We start from the raw sequence: 16,377 nt of genomic DNA on the forward strand, positions 1-16,377 counted from the left end.
ACTCTTTTTTCTCGTCACCTTTCCAATCTCATTTTCTCATCTATGTGCAGGAAGCACACCATTTTTAGAAGCCTTTAGACAAGTTTACCTTTGAGAGTCTTAACAACTTCAGTGAGCTTTTTCGTGATATAATGTCAATCTGACAGGTTTAAAACGAAAACTTTGCCTGATTGTTTTCAATCTGAATCTTTTCAATTCAGACTCTCTCCATTGTTGGCATAAAGAATACCCAAAGGCCCTATGTCTACAAATAATCAATAACGTCCTAAAATCCCGCCTTCAGACATGTAAGATCTTTGAAAATGTCATATCCTCTACTCCAGAGCGTGACTGTAAGCATGAAAACATCACATATCAAGGAACCTCTTGTTTCCGTCACGCCACTTGTCCAGGCAGACAACATGTCAGGGTGGTGAATTACCATGCCCATGGGCAAGAAATAATGACCAAAAGTACTAGTTCCTGTCGAGTCTCAATGGAAACCGTCTGAAATTGGAGTAAATTGGCAATTATAAAGACAGGCCAGGTATGCCTGAGGTGTAATCACTCGGCAGAGGGTTGTCACAGTACACTTCCTGTGATCGAGGCGAATTACCCAACGGTAAAAGTACCAGGCTCATTAGGTCTCAGGTGGACCGCCCTTGTTTATGCCAAGTCACTACTCTGATTTTCTACAAGTATATTTACAAGTATTGGGTCTTTAAATACCACCAAAACTACAGCAGGATGGTTTCTAGACGGAGGATTTCCTTGGAAATTGCCAATTAGCCAATGGTCCATTCAGTAATGGAATAAATACGTAAGTTAATCTCCGACCATATGAAAATACCTGAGAGTATTACCAAATGTCACCATTAGAGACCGATTACTAGAGATGGACCACGGGACTTTACTTTATTAACCCTTTGAACCACATATTCAAGTTTTCTTGAATAAACAAGGAAATCAGAACTAGATGAATCCTGGCAATCCTGTTGGGCTGTTAACTCAAAAACACATTTATACAGTACCGGTTCTATATTTAAGGCCCTATTCCATCAACAGCGATAAACCATTGGGCTGGAAAACCAGACTTGAGGTCCACATAAGAATATAGCACCCGATGATCTTTTCAACCAAACTTTTTTAGGCAGCATGCAGCACCTACGATGCAAAAAATGCTCTAGCAGAGCCTAAATAATGTGATGTTTAAGCTTTTTATTTCTGTGATATTTTTAATTCATTTGCCCATTGTCTGGAAAACATTAATCCTTTTATATCACAAAGGGGATGCAGCATAATCTTATAGTGCAGCCTCCCAAATGCAATAAATCATTCACCACAAATGCTATCATCCATCTGCTTTGCAGGTTATAAATCCATTCAGGCATTGTAACAGCACAACAAAGAGAAAAAAATCTTTTCCCAAAGACAACTGTTGTTTCAGGGTTTGTTTTCAGAGTGTCAGGAAAGAACAATAAGATAAATCCATAACTCCATAGCTCATCAGAAGGATTTTGGTAAGATTGTAAGCATGATATACAATGTACAAACCTATAAGTTTATCAAACCTCCAAATCACTGCTCAAATGACAGCTATTCCACAGCAGAACTCCTGATGAAAAAATGTGTCGCAGCGTCAAAAGAAACAGTTTGAGATTCATATCAACCTTTGTAATATGTTCAAGTTAATCCACAAGTTACCTCTTATCCATCTCAAGTCCACAAGCCAAGTGTTGCAAATAGAAGTGACAACTTGTACTATTACTTCAGTATAAATCAAAACCAACATTATCCTCACTAACCCTTCCTAATAATGATTAATTTTGACACCACAGAACATCCTCACAAAATGCAATTTCAAGGGAGGCAATTCATCAAGTATACCAACAACATACCCATTACGACCTGACATGTAAAATTTGGACGGACAAATAAGATTTAAGAGCGATAGAAGCACAATCAATCTTAAATCCATACTGCCACAGGACCCTCACGAAAATGAATCCCAATTCACCATGGTGAATTGAGATTTACCAAGGTAAATTCAGATTTGGGGTTGGGATTTGTCCCGAAACGGTTGGTACTAGTCATCAAAGTTTCAGACTTGTCTTCAATAGTTTGATGCTTGTGACTGAAGGGCTGGGACATCTTCAATATTATTTGAGACTGGTCTTAAATAGTTTCAGGGTTTGTGAATGAACGGTTGGTAATTGTCTTCAGAAAAGGTTGGGTTAACTGGTTGTGACTGGTCCTCAAGTTCAGGACACATCCTCAGATGCCCAGGTTCAGGAACATCCCAAACCCCACAATTTTTCCAAGATCAACAGCCACTCTCTCGTGCACAGGCACATACTAGTATGAATACCTCCTATCGGAGGATGTTTTAGCGAACGGATAACATTTTTTCCTCAGGGCTGTAAAGGCCTGCAATACCAACACCTCTAGGACCCAGGGGACAGCGCAGGAGAAGTAGATATTGTCATAAATACAATGGTCTTTGCGATCAACTCAATCATATTCAAAATGGATTTAAGCTAAGGGCTGGGGGAGGGAGGGGGTTCTTGATCAAATATGGATAAACTAGAGGGATTCAGCAAAGTCATTTTTGGATTTGATGAACTTTCAAAGATGAAAGATCTGCACCAGAGAAGTACAGTAACTTTTTTCCTGTCTCCTTGTCAGTTGCATACTGCATCTACTTGCGAACTGCCATCTTGCTCCAAGGGCTCATCCCCAGCTGATGAGAATCAGAATGGGTGTTCAGTTATGTGGTCGTACAATACAATAAACTTCACCCCCACCACTTATAAAATAAAGAAAAATAATTTCATGCACATATTATTTTATTGATATATTAATCATAATTGATCTGTATACACAAAAAGCACCATCGGACAGTCGAGTTGATGAATCTTTAGGCAATTTGTCAATTTTCATGCAAACAAAGCAATCAGGACGACATTCATGAAAAAATACATGAGCAGATGATGTAAAGTGCTCATGCAAACTCATGCAAGCGAGCAAAGCACCCATGGCAAGGGTAGCTTTGAAGCTAAGAGATTAAAATAACCAGTCATATACTTGTCAGATACTGACCGAGTGACTCTTTCTCCCCCAACTTAAAGTCTTCCTGCAAAACTCTCACGTGGAGAAGCATGCTTAGAAAAGATTTGGAAGAGCAAAAGCAAGCTGGAATTCATGCAACAGCATGCAGATAGAACCCTGCAAAGACTTAAGGTGGCTTTACACTGTTAATATTACACAATTTCCTGCATCTATTAATAGATGAAGTCATATCCAAAACACGTGTATGCTGTATAATTTTCAACAAAAACGAAATCCAAATAACATTAAACAAAATAAGCTCCAACAAATCCCTTGAGTTTTCACTCTAAACTGTTTTTTTTTAACATCACAGTTTATACATCTGATCCATTCAGCCAAGATAGTACCAACTTCAATCCTTACAGGGCAAGTAGCTTTAAAGCAGTATAAAGCAAACATCCACCTTATTGACGAGAAGTAATATCCAGGATTTCTTTAACATCTGTAATCTTGTCCCGTGGTTTTCCAACAGCTTTCCCACGCCTTTCCTCCTCAGCACAAATTCTTTCCCAATCGTCAAACGTCACAACCTGGACACCTGGAAATGAAAAGGTAATTGCTTTGAACAGTGTTCCGTCCGGAGTCAGAATTAGGTCAGTAAAGTAAAACAGGCTCATAAAGAATGACAATGCCTTCTGAAAAGACTCCTCTGATACATCGATACATCCTGTTACCCTCATTGAACTCAATATTACAAATGAAGCTTGCAAAATATACTTCTATATTGACCCAAAACCAGGAATCAACCGATCCACACTTTGCATGGGAAAATGACTCTGATTTGAAGTTTGCACTGCAAGTCTAGTTCCAGATTATACTGTTAGAGGAAGATCATGCAGAATTTATATGTGGATTCCAAACCCTTTAGCTGGAACATAGCTACATGTAGTTCTACCCTACATGCAATGACATGTACATATTTACGTAGGCCTACATTTATTCTGTACCTTTTTTCTTTAGCAATGGTAAAATGACATCTGCCCCTCCATGTTCTGGAGACGGGACAATGATGCCCTTATCAATGTCTTCTTGGACGATTCGACCACACTGGAAGCCATCGTTCATGGTGCTGAGTATGACACCAACTGGGCCGCGTCTTGCCCAACCAACACAGTAACAATCTGAAAGCAAACAAAAACACAACTGAAGACTTTCATCTACCAAGGGAAAATGAACTAAAAGTTATTTCTTTAATGTATCTCCTCCAACCCAGAGGTTTTATGGGTATAGTACCTTAGTATGTTCCCTCACTACAAATTGTCCTCGGTGGTATTTTTTTACTGCCAAACATAGCAGTGGTAAAATTTCCCAAGTTTATTGAGGCTATTCAGGACTTGTCAAAAACACTTACCTTTCAGTCCAGTCACTCTCCCTTCTTTATTCTCCACAACAAAGTTCTTCTCATCAAATGGGACTGAACTGTCTATTGGGACACTTTTATAACCAATACTTGTTAGGACCTGAAAAGTGGTGTGATAATGTCAAGACAGTGGAGGATGCAGGATGATTCACAGCTATTTTTCCTACTTCATCAAATTTACAGATTTTAGTGAGTCTTTGGTCTTGCTGTTGGACATATTGAGCCTTAGGGTTCTCCACAGTCACTATGCCATGCATAGGATGAGATAGAAAAGGCATGGATAAGGTACGAACTTACCAGCCCACAAGATATATCTTCAGTTGCGTTGGTCAACTTGACAGATTGCTTTTCAGCGAGATCACCCTGAAGAAAACGGGTCATAATCAGAGAGTGAAAATGTCAAAATTTCCCCACAACCAAGTCAAACATATGACCATGTTTTCCTTGCTGCCAAAAAGGTCATCATTTTGTTTAGAGCCCCACAATTCCATCCACTTCAAAAATGTCAATTTAATACAGATATGAAGACTTCTTTGGCATCAACTGAAACATAAAATAGCGTATTTTACAAGTTTATAAACTTACCTGTAATTCATTAACACCGAAACGTACAGCATCGACATGATCTCTATTTTGATTTGGCAGGAATTCTAAAGGACTTCGCAGAAATTTTAATGACCAAGCTTTATCTGCCTCAGCACGTCGTTTTGCATCCTCAGGTGTTGGTTCTTTCGTGGCTGTACTGATCATCAATTCAGTCAATCTTTTTCTCGGCCTGGAAATACCTAGCAGGAACACAACAGATATATAGTGGAAGGTCAGGTTTTTTTGTGCAAAAGTAATCATTAAAAAAATAAGGGTTGCCAACAAGCTATAGTACTTGGAATGTTCAGGAATTTCATCAAAACAATGTGTATTGGATGACAATTTGTTCAAGTTATCCATAAATGGTAGGGGACATCAGCACTTAAATCAAGTACTACCATGTCTAATGAGTATAACCCTAGTCAAAGGAAGACTTAGAGGACATTTCCCTAACATTACCCTGCACAATAGTTGGCATTTTGTGACATTCATGTATATAACTTACTATTGACAACTGAGTCCAATCCTTCATAATCACTTCTTTCTAAGATGTACCGACAGCCTGGCAATTTGATCATCTCGCGCAGCTCTTTGATAGTGAATGCAACTTGGAGTGGACCTCTCCTGCCAACCATATGGATGGTCTTTATCTTGCTCTTAGCTAAAGCTTCCAGTGCATACTCAGTTATGTCTGTTTTCTGAAACAATCACGATTTGATTTTTAAAATCTTATGATAGATTCATCAAATTACATTATTTAGTTGCAATAGCCGAGGCTCAGACCCACACAACCTCTCTACTACCAAGAGTTAAATGCTCCTCCGTAATACCACCGCACCTCCCACAAAGACTGGACAGCAGAAGCAGCATCCGTGGCTTCTCCTTTCGAAATCAACCGAGGTCGCCTATTAACCACATGTGTTCTGAGTTTCCAATGCAAACCTTCTATTTTGATCTTTTATATCTCATATGTACCTTGAGTATTGAGAGTGGTGTCAGTAGGATTCTTGCAACATCCAAAGCCACATTGCCTACGCCGATTACCACAGCTGTGTCAGATGATGTCAAATCTGGTTGAAGCTAGAAAAGAAGCACAACAAAATAATCAATTATAGTTAATTGGTGAGCAAATGAGGTCATCAATTATCCTTACCTAAGCCTGTTAGCTTAATAAATCATATGAAAATTTTGGAGAAGTTCCACCTTGATAAGACAACGGATGGTTTGTCATGACCATATGACTCAAAATGTTCTAAGAACAATGTGTTAAAACATCTCACTCTCTAATTTTAAATAATCCGAGCCCTTTCTAATCAAAGGCTTTTCCTACTTTTGCTCACTTTTGCTAAAATATTTCACTTACGCTTTTATCCTCTGGCAACCCATTGTACCATCCCACAAACTGTCGGGCAGAGACGACACCAGGTAAATCCTGAAACAAAACATAACCTTTCATTATATAACTGTGGTCAACTTCATCACCCAGTACGATAATTAACAATGGCATGGTATGAAAATATATCTCATAGTCAGACTGTGAGCCAACATTTCAAAGTCAACCAGATCGACTTGGTCAATGAGTTATAATAATAGGCTTTTGAGCAGCCGCGACGATCATTTTGGACATGTTGGTACAGACTAACAGAGCCACCTACCGCTCCAGGGATGTCCAGTTTTCTATCCTCAGCAGCACCATATGCCTGAAACAGTTGAAAGAATTAGTATTTGTACAACAGCTTTGACAATAGGACATCCAGATAGAGCAAGGACCATTAAGATTTCAGCAGAGACAGGTCCTGGAAACAATTCTGCTTCTATTGAGATTTAATTTACACTACAATACTATACACGCCATAGCACAGTTCATGTCAACCCTTACAAACACTTCACAAGTACTCTAAATTAAAGGGATACTTACAAAGACCACAGCAGTATATGCCTGTCTCAGTTCCTCTAATGTAACATCGGTACCAACGTTCACATTGCCAAGAAAACTGCATCTTGAATTCAAACCAGTTTCTGTGAAAGTGTTGATAACATTCTGCAAATAAAGAGAAGGACTGGTCAGGGCTCAATGATTTTGAATTACATGACCATTTGTTTAGCTTTTTTCAGTGACTCATGTTCCCTGTTTTTATGACAGAGATGGAGAGGGAGTACTGCTAAAGCTGTGTTTCCTACACAAACAAATTGGAAATAGAAATACTGTAGAGGTCTACATTTGTCGTCATAATCTTGTAAATTTTTGTCACTGTAATCTTACCTTCACATCTGGATGGTCTGGCGCAACACCGTATCTGACAAGTCCAAATGGCACAGGGAGTTTATCAACAATATCAACCCGCAGATTCGGGTTACCCTGAAATTTTAAAAATAACCCAAGCTCAATTATCTTTGGTTTGTTTATTTGTGAACTTGACAGCTGAAATCTTGTTGCAGTGTAGGTGGTGTCAGGGACAACGAAGATTGTATCTGGCATATCTGGCAAGATGAATTACTTACTTTAAGAAGTTGTTTAGCTGTGTAGAAACCAGCTGGTCCGCTGCCAATGACACACACCCTCGGATTGAAAGGATTGGTTGAGAAGTGACAAAGTTGCTGTCCAATCTTGTGAAGTAAACGAAGCTGGCAAAATCGCATTTTAGCCTAATGCCTCTGATCAGACTGATGTTCTCAGAAAGTATCTGCAAGAGAGAAGATAAGTAAAGGTGTGTGGCGAATTCAGTCTCAGAAAACGATCCTACCGCAAGTGATTCTGTGAATTCATATTTTTTTTAAACTTTACACAACCTTGAAACGCCTGTGTTTTCCTTGCATTCTTTCGGCCCATAATTAAAAACAATCTGGCACTGAAAGAGTTTTCCCAAAATTTAGCAATGTACACATTTTGTTTTCTATTTTCGGACACAAAAAAACTACATTCTAAATGATCAAATTCATAAAAAATAGTAATACTTATATGTTTTGATGGTAGTTTATAGATAAAAGGACAATAGTAGAACGTTATCCATCAACTGGTTCTGGTTGTCTTGGAAAAAGGGGATGTTTGCTGCCCAAAATGACGCCACAATATGAGTTATTTTTCGGATTTTTTTGGAAAAGAACATGAGATCCGTATAGCGATTTGATTCCTTCCGACGCGGCCGATAAGCTGACATCCAACGACGGAACCCTAACGGCAAATCGATAAACTAGAATTTACCATGCTCACCATGGTAAAATATTTTACCATCCCAATTCACCATTGTAAAGTACTGTCATTTTACCATGGTGAATTGTGGATTTACCATTGTGAAATTGAGACACATTTTTCCTAAGGGTCCCCCTAAGCACTGGCTATAAGCACTGACTATAACTTATCGGAGACAGGGGGGCGCCCCATTCAACAGTTGTGCGAGTTCACTCGAGCTTGCACTTCACATATTATAATATAAGGCCTGAGGGTTGAACGGTATCTCTTTGGGACAACAGCAGGAGTCAACACTCACCAACCGACTGGAGGTCTACTGAGAAAAAGCAAGATGAGTGTATGCAGTAGGAGTAGGACAGTGCCTAGTCATCATTTGTTACCAGATACCACAATTTGGTGGTTCAACATCTGCCGATCTGGTCTACATTTGTGAATAAGTGGTCATTGGTACTCCTGAAATTCTTTCAGCTGCCCAAATCATGAAAAGACAACTTGTTTTGCCAGCATCAATCCAGCAGCAGGTCTTCCCACCCACGTAGACCAACAAGCAGTCATATCCTCCTCCCCTGAAACACGCCAAGTGTTGGTCTGAGGTTCAGGATGCGTGAACTGTGGAGTTCAGATGTTAAAACATCATTAGCCAAACAAAGAACATGCCTGGTAGAAAAATCGTCCATTGGAATAGAACTGAATAGTAGAAAACAAGACAGAAGTTTTTCCTGTATCAAATAATACCTTTATTTATGTCAATAATTAAAGATAGCTGTGAATGATCTTGGACATAAGCAAGGTTCATCAATACCTCCATAATTACCAGTATACAAAATGACGCAAGAGGTCACAGAAGCCAACATTCAATATAGGTGTGGAGCCTCCCTCCAAATCAACACATGGACACTACATTGTTCTCAGCCACAAAATCACAAGTAGAAAAAGTCCTACAACCCTGCCCCTAACCATTCAAAATGCGACATTATAAGTCAATACAGCTCATCTCGGATGTGAGCACATGACCTAGACATGATGATATTGAGCATGAATACAATCTTGAACGTGAACTCAAGATAAAGCCAGTCTCACATGCATCCCAAAGGGGAGCAAATGACAGAGATGGTAGAACTCAAATGTATCTCCAATGTGTGCACATAACAGAGATAGCATAATCCCATAATCATTTACCAGTTTTGACCCAGCACTGCCAAGGTTCAAAATCAGAAAAAAATGGCTTAAGCCAAGTAAGTAACTATCATAATTGATAACATTATTACAATGTATACATTGCCTGTTTCAAGCTAAACAAAAGATTCAAGAACATCCACTGTTACATGTGTGCTGAACTAGACGGCTCCTGTTTTGGAAGCACAGAGCAGGAATGCCCAACACCGCAGAAAAGATAACCAAAATGGTGACTATCAGCACACCGATTGATTCTCACAATATATAAAGTTCAAAATCTCCATCAAGCTAATTTCATTTTAATTTGGAACACAATAAAGAACCCCACTTGAAACAAGAAACCAAAGAAACAATCGTATCTAGACCAGAAATTTCCTGAGTGGGACAGAGCAATTATGATCTCTGAAAGCAGTGGATAAATCAACACAAGCACTGTCAAAGACAAAATCAGATCACTGCCTGCCATTCTGACCACTTCAAGTTCAACACACAAGTATGTCCTACATGTAAGCCACCATTATCTTTTGATCAATTTTTTTATGTAGAAAGCACTTTATCAGGGCTTCCAAACATCTACGCGGTCGTTTTTTTTGGCAAATTTGACAAATTTCAGGACCAAGTGCGGAAAGTACTGATGGGATGGCAGCCCTGCCTTATCAATTTCAACATTCTCCCACTCTATGATAACTACATATGACACTTATCTTAAGATAGACATTCATTGCATTACAAATTAATCAACCTTCTCCGATAAGTTACTCCTTCGCACTGACCTAAAATCTAATGTGAATGTGTATTTACAATTTTTCAATCCTTTTTTCTGTGATTGAGAGTTACTATATATATGAACCCTAACTCTCTGGGCAGCAGCATGTACAGGTGCCTATAGCTAAGTTATGTTGTGTACATGTACGTAGGTCCATATCACAAGGTTTATCACTTTTCCAAGTTTGATCCTTCTTCTAAGGGAGATTGGTAAAACACTATATTTGGGAGCAGACATTCCCGGTTGTTTGGGCCAAACATGATTCATCAATGTTACCGTACCCTTTACATGTAACACAATTTTTTCTCATTATACTATTTCTATTCTAGCATCAATGTATTTATTAATTCGCTTCTTTATCAATATCATTTAACATGTTAAAATAGTCTGCATCACTGAAACAATGAGCACAGCAAGTCCTAAGTAACTTGTTAATATATACATAAATCGGACTGCTTTGCGTGCCAGATTTTCAGACATGATTAGTACGAGAAGAATAATTGACAGGAAATAAAACTTTCAACCTACATCGGGTTGCAAACTGGGTAAAGCCAATTTTAAGTCAGACTTTGTCACATGTGCAATATTTCTCCAATTTATTGGATGAAATAAATGCTCTTCCCTATGCAATTTCAGACCAGGCCTAAATCACAGCCCGGAATGATTTCACCAGTGTGCCGATAGTACCATTTTTCCAGCAGAAACAAACATAAGATATCTACATACAAAGTTATCAGTTCTGTGGCTGAGAACAGAGTGCAATGAACAGTTCATCGAAGATGCATACAACATCTCAACACGTTTAACCATAGGTTATACATAGGCCTTCATGCTCACATTTCAGAGCATAGAGGGCAAATTTCTCAACCATTACTGCCTGTAATCAACAAGTTTCACCACCTTGCCTGCCGCCACTGTTTTACCTGCAAAAAAAGAAAGACTTGGTTAGAATTTACTTCAGAATAGGATAATCAAAAACACCAAATTTTCCAAATTCGCCAAAAACCAAAATTTTCAAGATTTTATTTTTGGAAAACACGAATTTCTTTCAGTTTTTCCAATCAAAAATCTTTGTAGCATGTCAGTCGTACAAAATGTACAAATATTATAACTGTTAAACAAAGAGTGTCTTTTAATCCAACCGCTGAAGAATTGGTATCACAGTACTATACCTTCATCTCGAAGGGTAAATCGTCCCATCTGGTCAAAATCTGTGAATTTTTCCATACAGAGATGGCCTCCAGTGACATGAAATCGACCAACAGCAATCTGATCCTGTTTGATATATCTAGGGGCCTTGGTCTTGGCGCCTGTCTTCTTATCTATCAGAAAGAGTAAACGCTGGAAAACAACACTTTTGGTTAGTATACAGATACAAGCAAACAAAAGACAGACTAATACATGCAAGAAAGGAATTATCTCAAGGAGCACAGTGGCTTGGGTCTCTAGGCTAGTGTTCAGGAGGTCCGGTTCAAAGGTTTTCAGAAAACTAAATTTTTTCCCCGGAAAAGTTCCCTTAAACAAAGTAAGATAGGAGTCACTTCTGTCCTAAATTTCAGTCAGCATATCAAAAGAAGAGTTCGTGTCAGAGTCAAATAAACAAAAACTCACATCGAGTCGGACTTCTTCTGCACATGCATGTATATGCATTACTGCATTGTAACCAGCACATATAATGGACTTGTGCTCAATGACGAAGATCTGAAAAGACAAATTAGGAGATGAAAGTATGGATTCACCAACATGTTTACATTTCAATACTGTAGTCAAAACTAAACTAGCCAGTGTCTAACCATCACATAAACTAACAAATAAGATATTGACTTTCATTCGATTCTTCAGACCAAATGTGTTGCTTTAAGACATCAACAAACATGTATATTGCACTAACCTGAGCATCAAAGGTCTTCACAGTAGTACACACATTGCTTGGATCACACAGCACGAAGCCTGGGGACACATCCTGAAAAATGAAATATTCAAATCACATTCAATGATGTTGAGTATGTCTATTTGTCGTAAATGTTATTTTTGCATTGTTTGGGGCTCTGGAGGGCGAACTACAGGTCCAATTTCTTTGAAGTTTGGTTTTGATGGATCCTTATCTAAAAACCAGACATGTTCAGCATTCTCAGTGCAGAAATTAAGAAAATTTCTTCAGCTCAGTCCAATGGTCATTTTGAGGGTCCACCATGATAGGCAAGGCAAAAACCTCCTTTGTTCCCTCTCAGTCTAAGTCTTGATTATCAGCTGAAATCTGAATGAAAATTTTTTTTCGTGACTATTGCAACGGTTCTGAAATGTTAATACTTACTTCCTCTTCCACATTTTTTAATTTAACTTTGATATTTTCTCCGCATAAGCAAATGTCTTTTTCTTCCTCATCAGACCACAACTGCATAACTTCAACCGGTGTTCTGTTTGGCATCATCAGAAGTTTTTGACCTTGAGACACACTTCCTGATTCCACTTTGCCCAAAATTATGGTTCCCATATCCTGTAACCCAGAACATGGTGTATTAAAGCCATTTCCATTTAGCCAAGAGAAAAATATGGCCGAAGATAAGTAAGAAACTGAAAAATAGCTTACATCTGTCAACTCTTTCAGGGAATAATCATGTCTCGAAGTGCAGAGCAAATGATGAATAAGAAGATCAACATAAACTGAAACTGAAGTGTTGCATTTCTGTTCTTTTGCTCCAAAGATGCCATTTCTCCAAGATAAATGCTTACCTTGTATCTGTCTACAATTGGGATTCTAAGCGGACCATCTGAGGATCTTGTCAATTTGGGAAGATCTTCTAAATATTGAATCAGTGATGGTCCCCTGAAAATAGGAGGCCATACAAAATTGTACTGGGAGACAAAATAGAGCACTAGAGACATAGCTTCAGACTTCTAACAACACAATTACATACATTTTTTTCCATAAATACCACAATGCTATAGAGAATTCAGTTCCCACTCCAGGGCAAGAGTCAAGAGAGAAATTTTTATTTTATATTTACTTCACACAACGAACACAAAATTCAATCAACTACTGTTTACAGAATGTTAACTCTACTTACGTGTACCACGGACAACAGTTGTCTGTTGGCGGGTTTTTCAGGAAGGCCCCTGTGTAGCCTGATACAGGCATGAAGTAGATATCTGTTTTGGGATTAAAGCCAATTTTGCGTAAATATGGCTTTAATTTGTCTACACAATGATTGTATCTGAAAAGAAACAGTAAAAAATGAGAAAGTTGAAATTAAGCTATTTCATCAATAAAGGAAAAACATAACTGCATAATTAAGAGTTGCACTCTGGGGTTTTATTTCAACTTTAAATTCAAGCCTAAGGAGGGAAGCCAAGACTCTGTCCCCTTTACTATGTGTAGGCCTTACCCAGTGCCGGAAAATAACCACAATTTCCTCTTTGTCCTAAGGAACATCTTGGTCTTTTTCAGTACCTGGATTATCGACGTGTCATTTGGAGACATCACTGCATGGGTTGAATCCCAACCTACCTAGCTTCGTCCCATAAGACAGTAGGGTCGTCCATTTTATTAATTAAAACAATAAGTTGTCGCACTCCAGCTGTCTTGGCTAACATTGCATGCTCACGAGTTTGTCCTCCTCGTTCAAAGCCCGTTTCGAATTCTCCCCGACGGGCAGAAATAACCTGTAATATCAATGATCAATCTTTAGAAATTAAGGGAGAAAAAGACAATCACTAAATCAGTGGCTTCAAGTTCAAGAGACTGTAGGGTTCAGTGTCATCTAATACTTACTAATACAGCTAAATCAGCTTGTGATGCACCACCGATCATATTTGGAACAAAACTCTTGTGACCAGGGGCATCTAGGATTGTGAAATGTTTGGTCTCTGTTTCAAAGTAAGCTCTCCCCACTTCCACGGTCTTGCCCTTGTCTCGTTCTTCAGAATTAGTGTCCAAAGCCCATGAAAGGTACCTTAAACAAAGAAGGAGTACAGATTATATTCCTTGGTTATAAGCCCAATTGAATAAGAAAGGAATGGCTTCACTAGTGTTGTCATTTAATTGACCTGGCCTCACACCTCCTTGGGACACTCCGTACAAAGAGCTTGAATTTGATTCAGTTAGGATGTTCTTCGCATGATAACTGTAGTCTAACTATGCTGACAGGTGAGGATCTACCACATATCCTTACCACGTCTCTCTGTTCTTCTCTTTGGCTTCCTTTTCATACTTTTCTAATGTTCTTTTGTCAACCATACCAGTTAGATGCCTGAAAAAGAATACAAAGTACTTATTTTTCTGCTCATCTCTCACTCTCTGCGTCATTAAACTGCGACATAGTAAACCCGTACTGTTTTCAAACAAAACATCCAGCCAATACTTCATACTGGAGAGAATGATCAATCTTTATATAGCACAATGCCAATGACTTTGTGGGACGGGTATTTTCTTTTCACCCAAACTTTAAGCCAGCTCCCAGGCCAAACCTTATTGTATTATTCGATGGGTGAAAATAGGTGGGTTTTCTCTTTGTCCTGAAGTACTTACATTATGTGTCCACCAATTGTAGACTTGCCTGCATCTACATGACCAATGAAGACAATGTTGACATGTTCCTTTGGTTTCTCTTCACATACTGAAGGGTCCTTCTTGCGTCTCACTGGTCTTGCTTCGGCACTGTCCTCATCCTCCTCGTCTGGGTCAGAATTTTCAACACTAGCACTTGCAGGGGTACCTGTAGGACTTGTGCTATCTGCACTACTGCCACTCTTTTCCTCATTATCATTGCCATTTTCTGCAGACCAATCATCTGTAATGAAAGGGGAACAACTTCTTAATTTAATATCAATCTAAATAAATTTATTTATCAACAAACAGGTCATCTGAATACTATACATGAGAGTCTTGGTGGATTTATGGTTGTCCTGGTCATTATCAGTACAAATTCCCAAGTCAATACAAAAATTCTAAAGTCGGCTTTATACAGGCCTTTTGATGTGTTCAGAGTGTGCGCATTTGATTTGTTTTGGCGCTGCTTTGTCTTCTTCGAAAAGGCCTATTATACTATAATGCTGTCTGAAAAAAAAAGATACAAAATTGTTCAAGTTTTGTTAAATTCATACCTGGAGGTGGAGGTTCTTCATCTCCCCTGTTGTTCATCGCATGACCTAATTTAGAACAAAAGGAAATTGTGACTATATACATGAATGTATGAAGTGATTGTTCTCACAAGATCAGACGAACATGTTTCATTAATTACCACAGCAAGTTTTTCATCCAAATTACAATGAAAATACAGATTCAAGGCCAAAGACGTTCAGGTGTTTAATTGGTCATTGTGAAGGGCAGCCAAGCTCTGTAAGTCAGCCATCAGGCATGAGACGGTCTTTGCATCGCGAATGGAGACGAGTGAGGCTTACCTGGTGAAGAGTCCTTCATCTCCTTAGTTTCAGTTTCACCAGCAGCATCCTTGACTGCACCTACAGAACAAAAAAATTATATGAACAAATCAATTCACAAACTGGGATGATTTCCTGACCAGCACCAAGTCAATTTTGGTGAAGCTAAGCCGAGAGGCTGGAAAATGGCAGTTTCAGCACATTGACATTGTGTATTATCGTCGTAATGCTCTTGGAAAGACGGTCATGACGCATGGATAGATTTGAACAGTGATTATACAGCTGACAACGACAACACATTTTATACGATTACAATCTATGAACTTCACTCTTCAGATAGTTTTTATTCCTTTTATTTTTTGTAGTGAGCGTGAATTTTAAGGTGGAGGTTCCTTGAAAGCATGAATGTAAGGTAAAACCACATTACAAGATTGATCAAGCAAATAAGAGACACAGATGTGTACCGGAATCGGATTGCGGCCCCCAACAAGGCACAAATTCCTTTGCATGGATATTTTGTCCTGGAACGAAGGCAGGGGCATCGACATTCAGGGAGGCGAAACTCGACTTTGTGTTGCACCCAGAGTCCTGATCGCCAAGTGTGCCATCATCCTGGGTTTCCCAAGAATCTGGTAGATTGTTTTGGCCCTCAGGATTAGCCATTTTGATGGTTTTAGCGACAAATATTTGATTTTAATCCACGTTTCTCCACAGCTGGCAGGAACCGCGTGTGGCAAGAATGGATGACGTCACGCAAGAATTCATGATGTACCAAATTTATGACTCAAGTTGGGTGAGTCAAGGAGTCAATTGTACCACTTTTGAATAAGAACA

General features: G+C 38.9%; 2 protein-coding genes across 4 annotated transcripts; both read right to left on the reverse strand.

Annotated features, from left to right (window-relative positions):
* Window positions 1-394: 394 nt before the first annotated feature.
* LOC135493547 (NADPH:adrenodoxin oxidoreductase, mitochondrial-like) lies at window positions 395-8,133 on the reverse strand. Of its 3 annotated transcripts, XM_064780966.1 has the most exons (14): window positions 7,988-8,133; window positions 7,535-7,716; window positions 7,296-7,391; window positions 6,951-7,073; window positions 6,688-6,732; window positions 6,396-6,464; window positions 6,008-6,112; window positions 5,538-5,730; window positions 5,033-5,232; window positions 4,745-4,810; window positions 4,439-4,547; window positions 4,035-4,208; window positions 3,491-3,625; window positions 395-486 (listed from the first exon to the last, which is right to left on the reverse strand). In XM_064780966.1, the coding sequence occupies exons 2-13, from the start codon at window positions 7,670-7,672 to the stop codon at window positions 3,492-3,494; spliced, it is 1,452 nt and encodes a 483-aa protein (XP_064637036.1). In that variant the 5' UTR covers window positions 7,673-7,716; window positions 7,988-8,133; the 3' UTR covers window positions 395-486; window position 3,491. The 3 variants fall into 3 exon arrangements, with proteins under 3 accessions (XP_064637036.1, XP_064637021.1, XP_064637028.1); XM_064780951.1 differs by lacking the exon at window positions 395-486 and having other exon boundaries at window positions 2,808-3,625; XM_064780958.1 differs by lacking the exons at window positions 395-486; window positions 7,988-8,133 and having other exon boundaries at window positions 2,808-3,625; window positions 7,535-7,974.
* Window positions 8,134-8,935: 802 nt separating this feature from the next.
* LOC135493566 (eukaryotic peptide chain release factor GTP-binding subunit ERF3A-like) lies at window positions 8,936-16,285 on the reverse strand. Its single transcript, XM_064780977.1, has 14 exons — window positions 16,008-16,285; window positions 15,565-15,624; window positions 15,268-15,312; window positions 14,693-14,954; window positions 14,337-14,414; window positions 13,937-14,117; window positions 13,673-13,827; window positions 13,233-13,379; window positions 12,898-12,991; window positions 12,479-12,661; window positions 12,056-12,127; window positions 11,776-11,865; window positions 11,337-11,505; window positions 8,936-11,087 (listed from the first exon to the last, which is right to left on the reverse strand). Exons 1-14 carry the CDS (start codon window positions 16,204-16,206, stop codon window positions 11,035-11,037), a joined length of 1,788 nt encoding a protein of 595 aa, XP_064637047.1. The 5' UTR covers window positions 16,207-16,285; the 3' UTR covers window positions 8,936-11,034.
* Between the last annotated feature and the right edge of the window lie 92 nt (window positions 16,286-16,377).

The sequence above is a fragment of the Lineus longissimus genome, chromosome 1, assembly GCF_910592395.1.
Source record: "Lineus longissimus chromosome 1, tnLinLong1.2, whole genome shotgun sequence".
Lineage (NCBI taxonomy): Eukaryota > Metazoa > Nemertea > Pilidiophora > Heteronemertea > Lineidae > Lineus > Lineus longissimus.

Excerpts from the sequence above, each read along its gene's own strand:
- LOC135493547 (XM_064780966.1), bottom strand. The coding sequence starts at position 7,672 with ATGCGATTTTGCCAGCTTCGTTTACTTCACAAGATTGGACAGCAACTT. Across the intron at positions 7,392-7,534 it reads CAGCTAAACAACTTCTTAAA|GGTAACCCGAATCTGCGGGT; the intron begins GTAAGTAATTCA and ends TTAAAATTTCAG. Across the intron at positions 6,733-6,950 it reads CATATACTGCTGTGGTCTTT|GCATATGGTGCTGCTGAGGA; the intron begins GTAAGTATCCCT and ends CAACTGTTTCAG.
- LOC135493566 (XM_064780977.1), bottom strand. The coding sequence starts at position 16,206 with ATGGCTAATCCTGAGGGCCAAAACAATCTACCAGATTCTTGGGAAACC. Across the intron at positions 11,506-11,775 it reads CAGAAGAAGTCCGACTCGAT|CGTTTACTCTTTCTGATAGA; the intron begins GTGAGTTTTTGT and ends GTTGTTTTCCAG. Across the intron at positions 11,088-11,336 it reads ATTTACCCTTCGAGATGAAG|GTAAAACAGTGGCGGCAGGC; the intron begins GTATAGTACTGT and ends CTTTTTTTGCAG.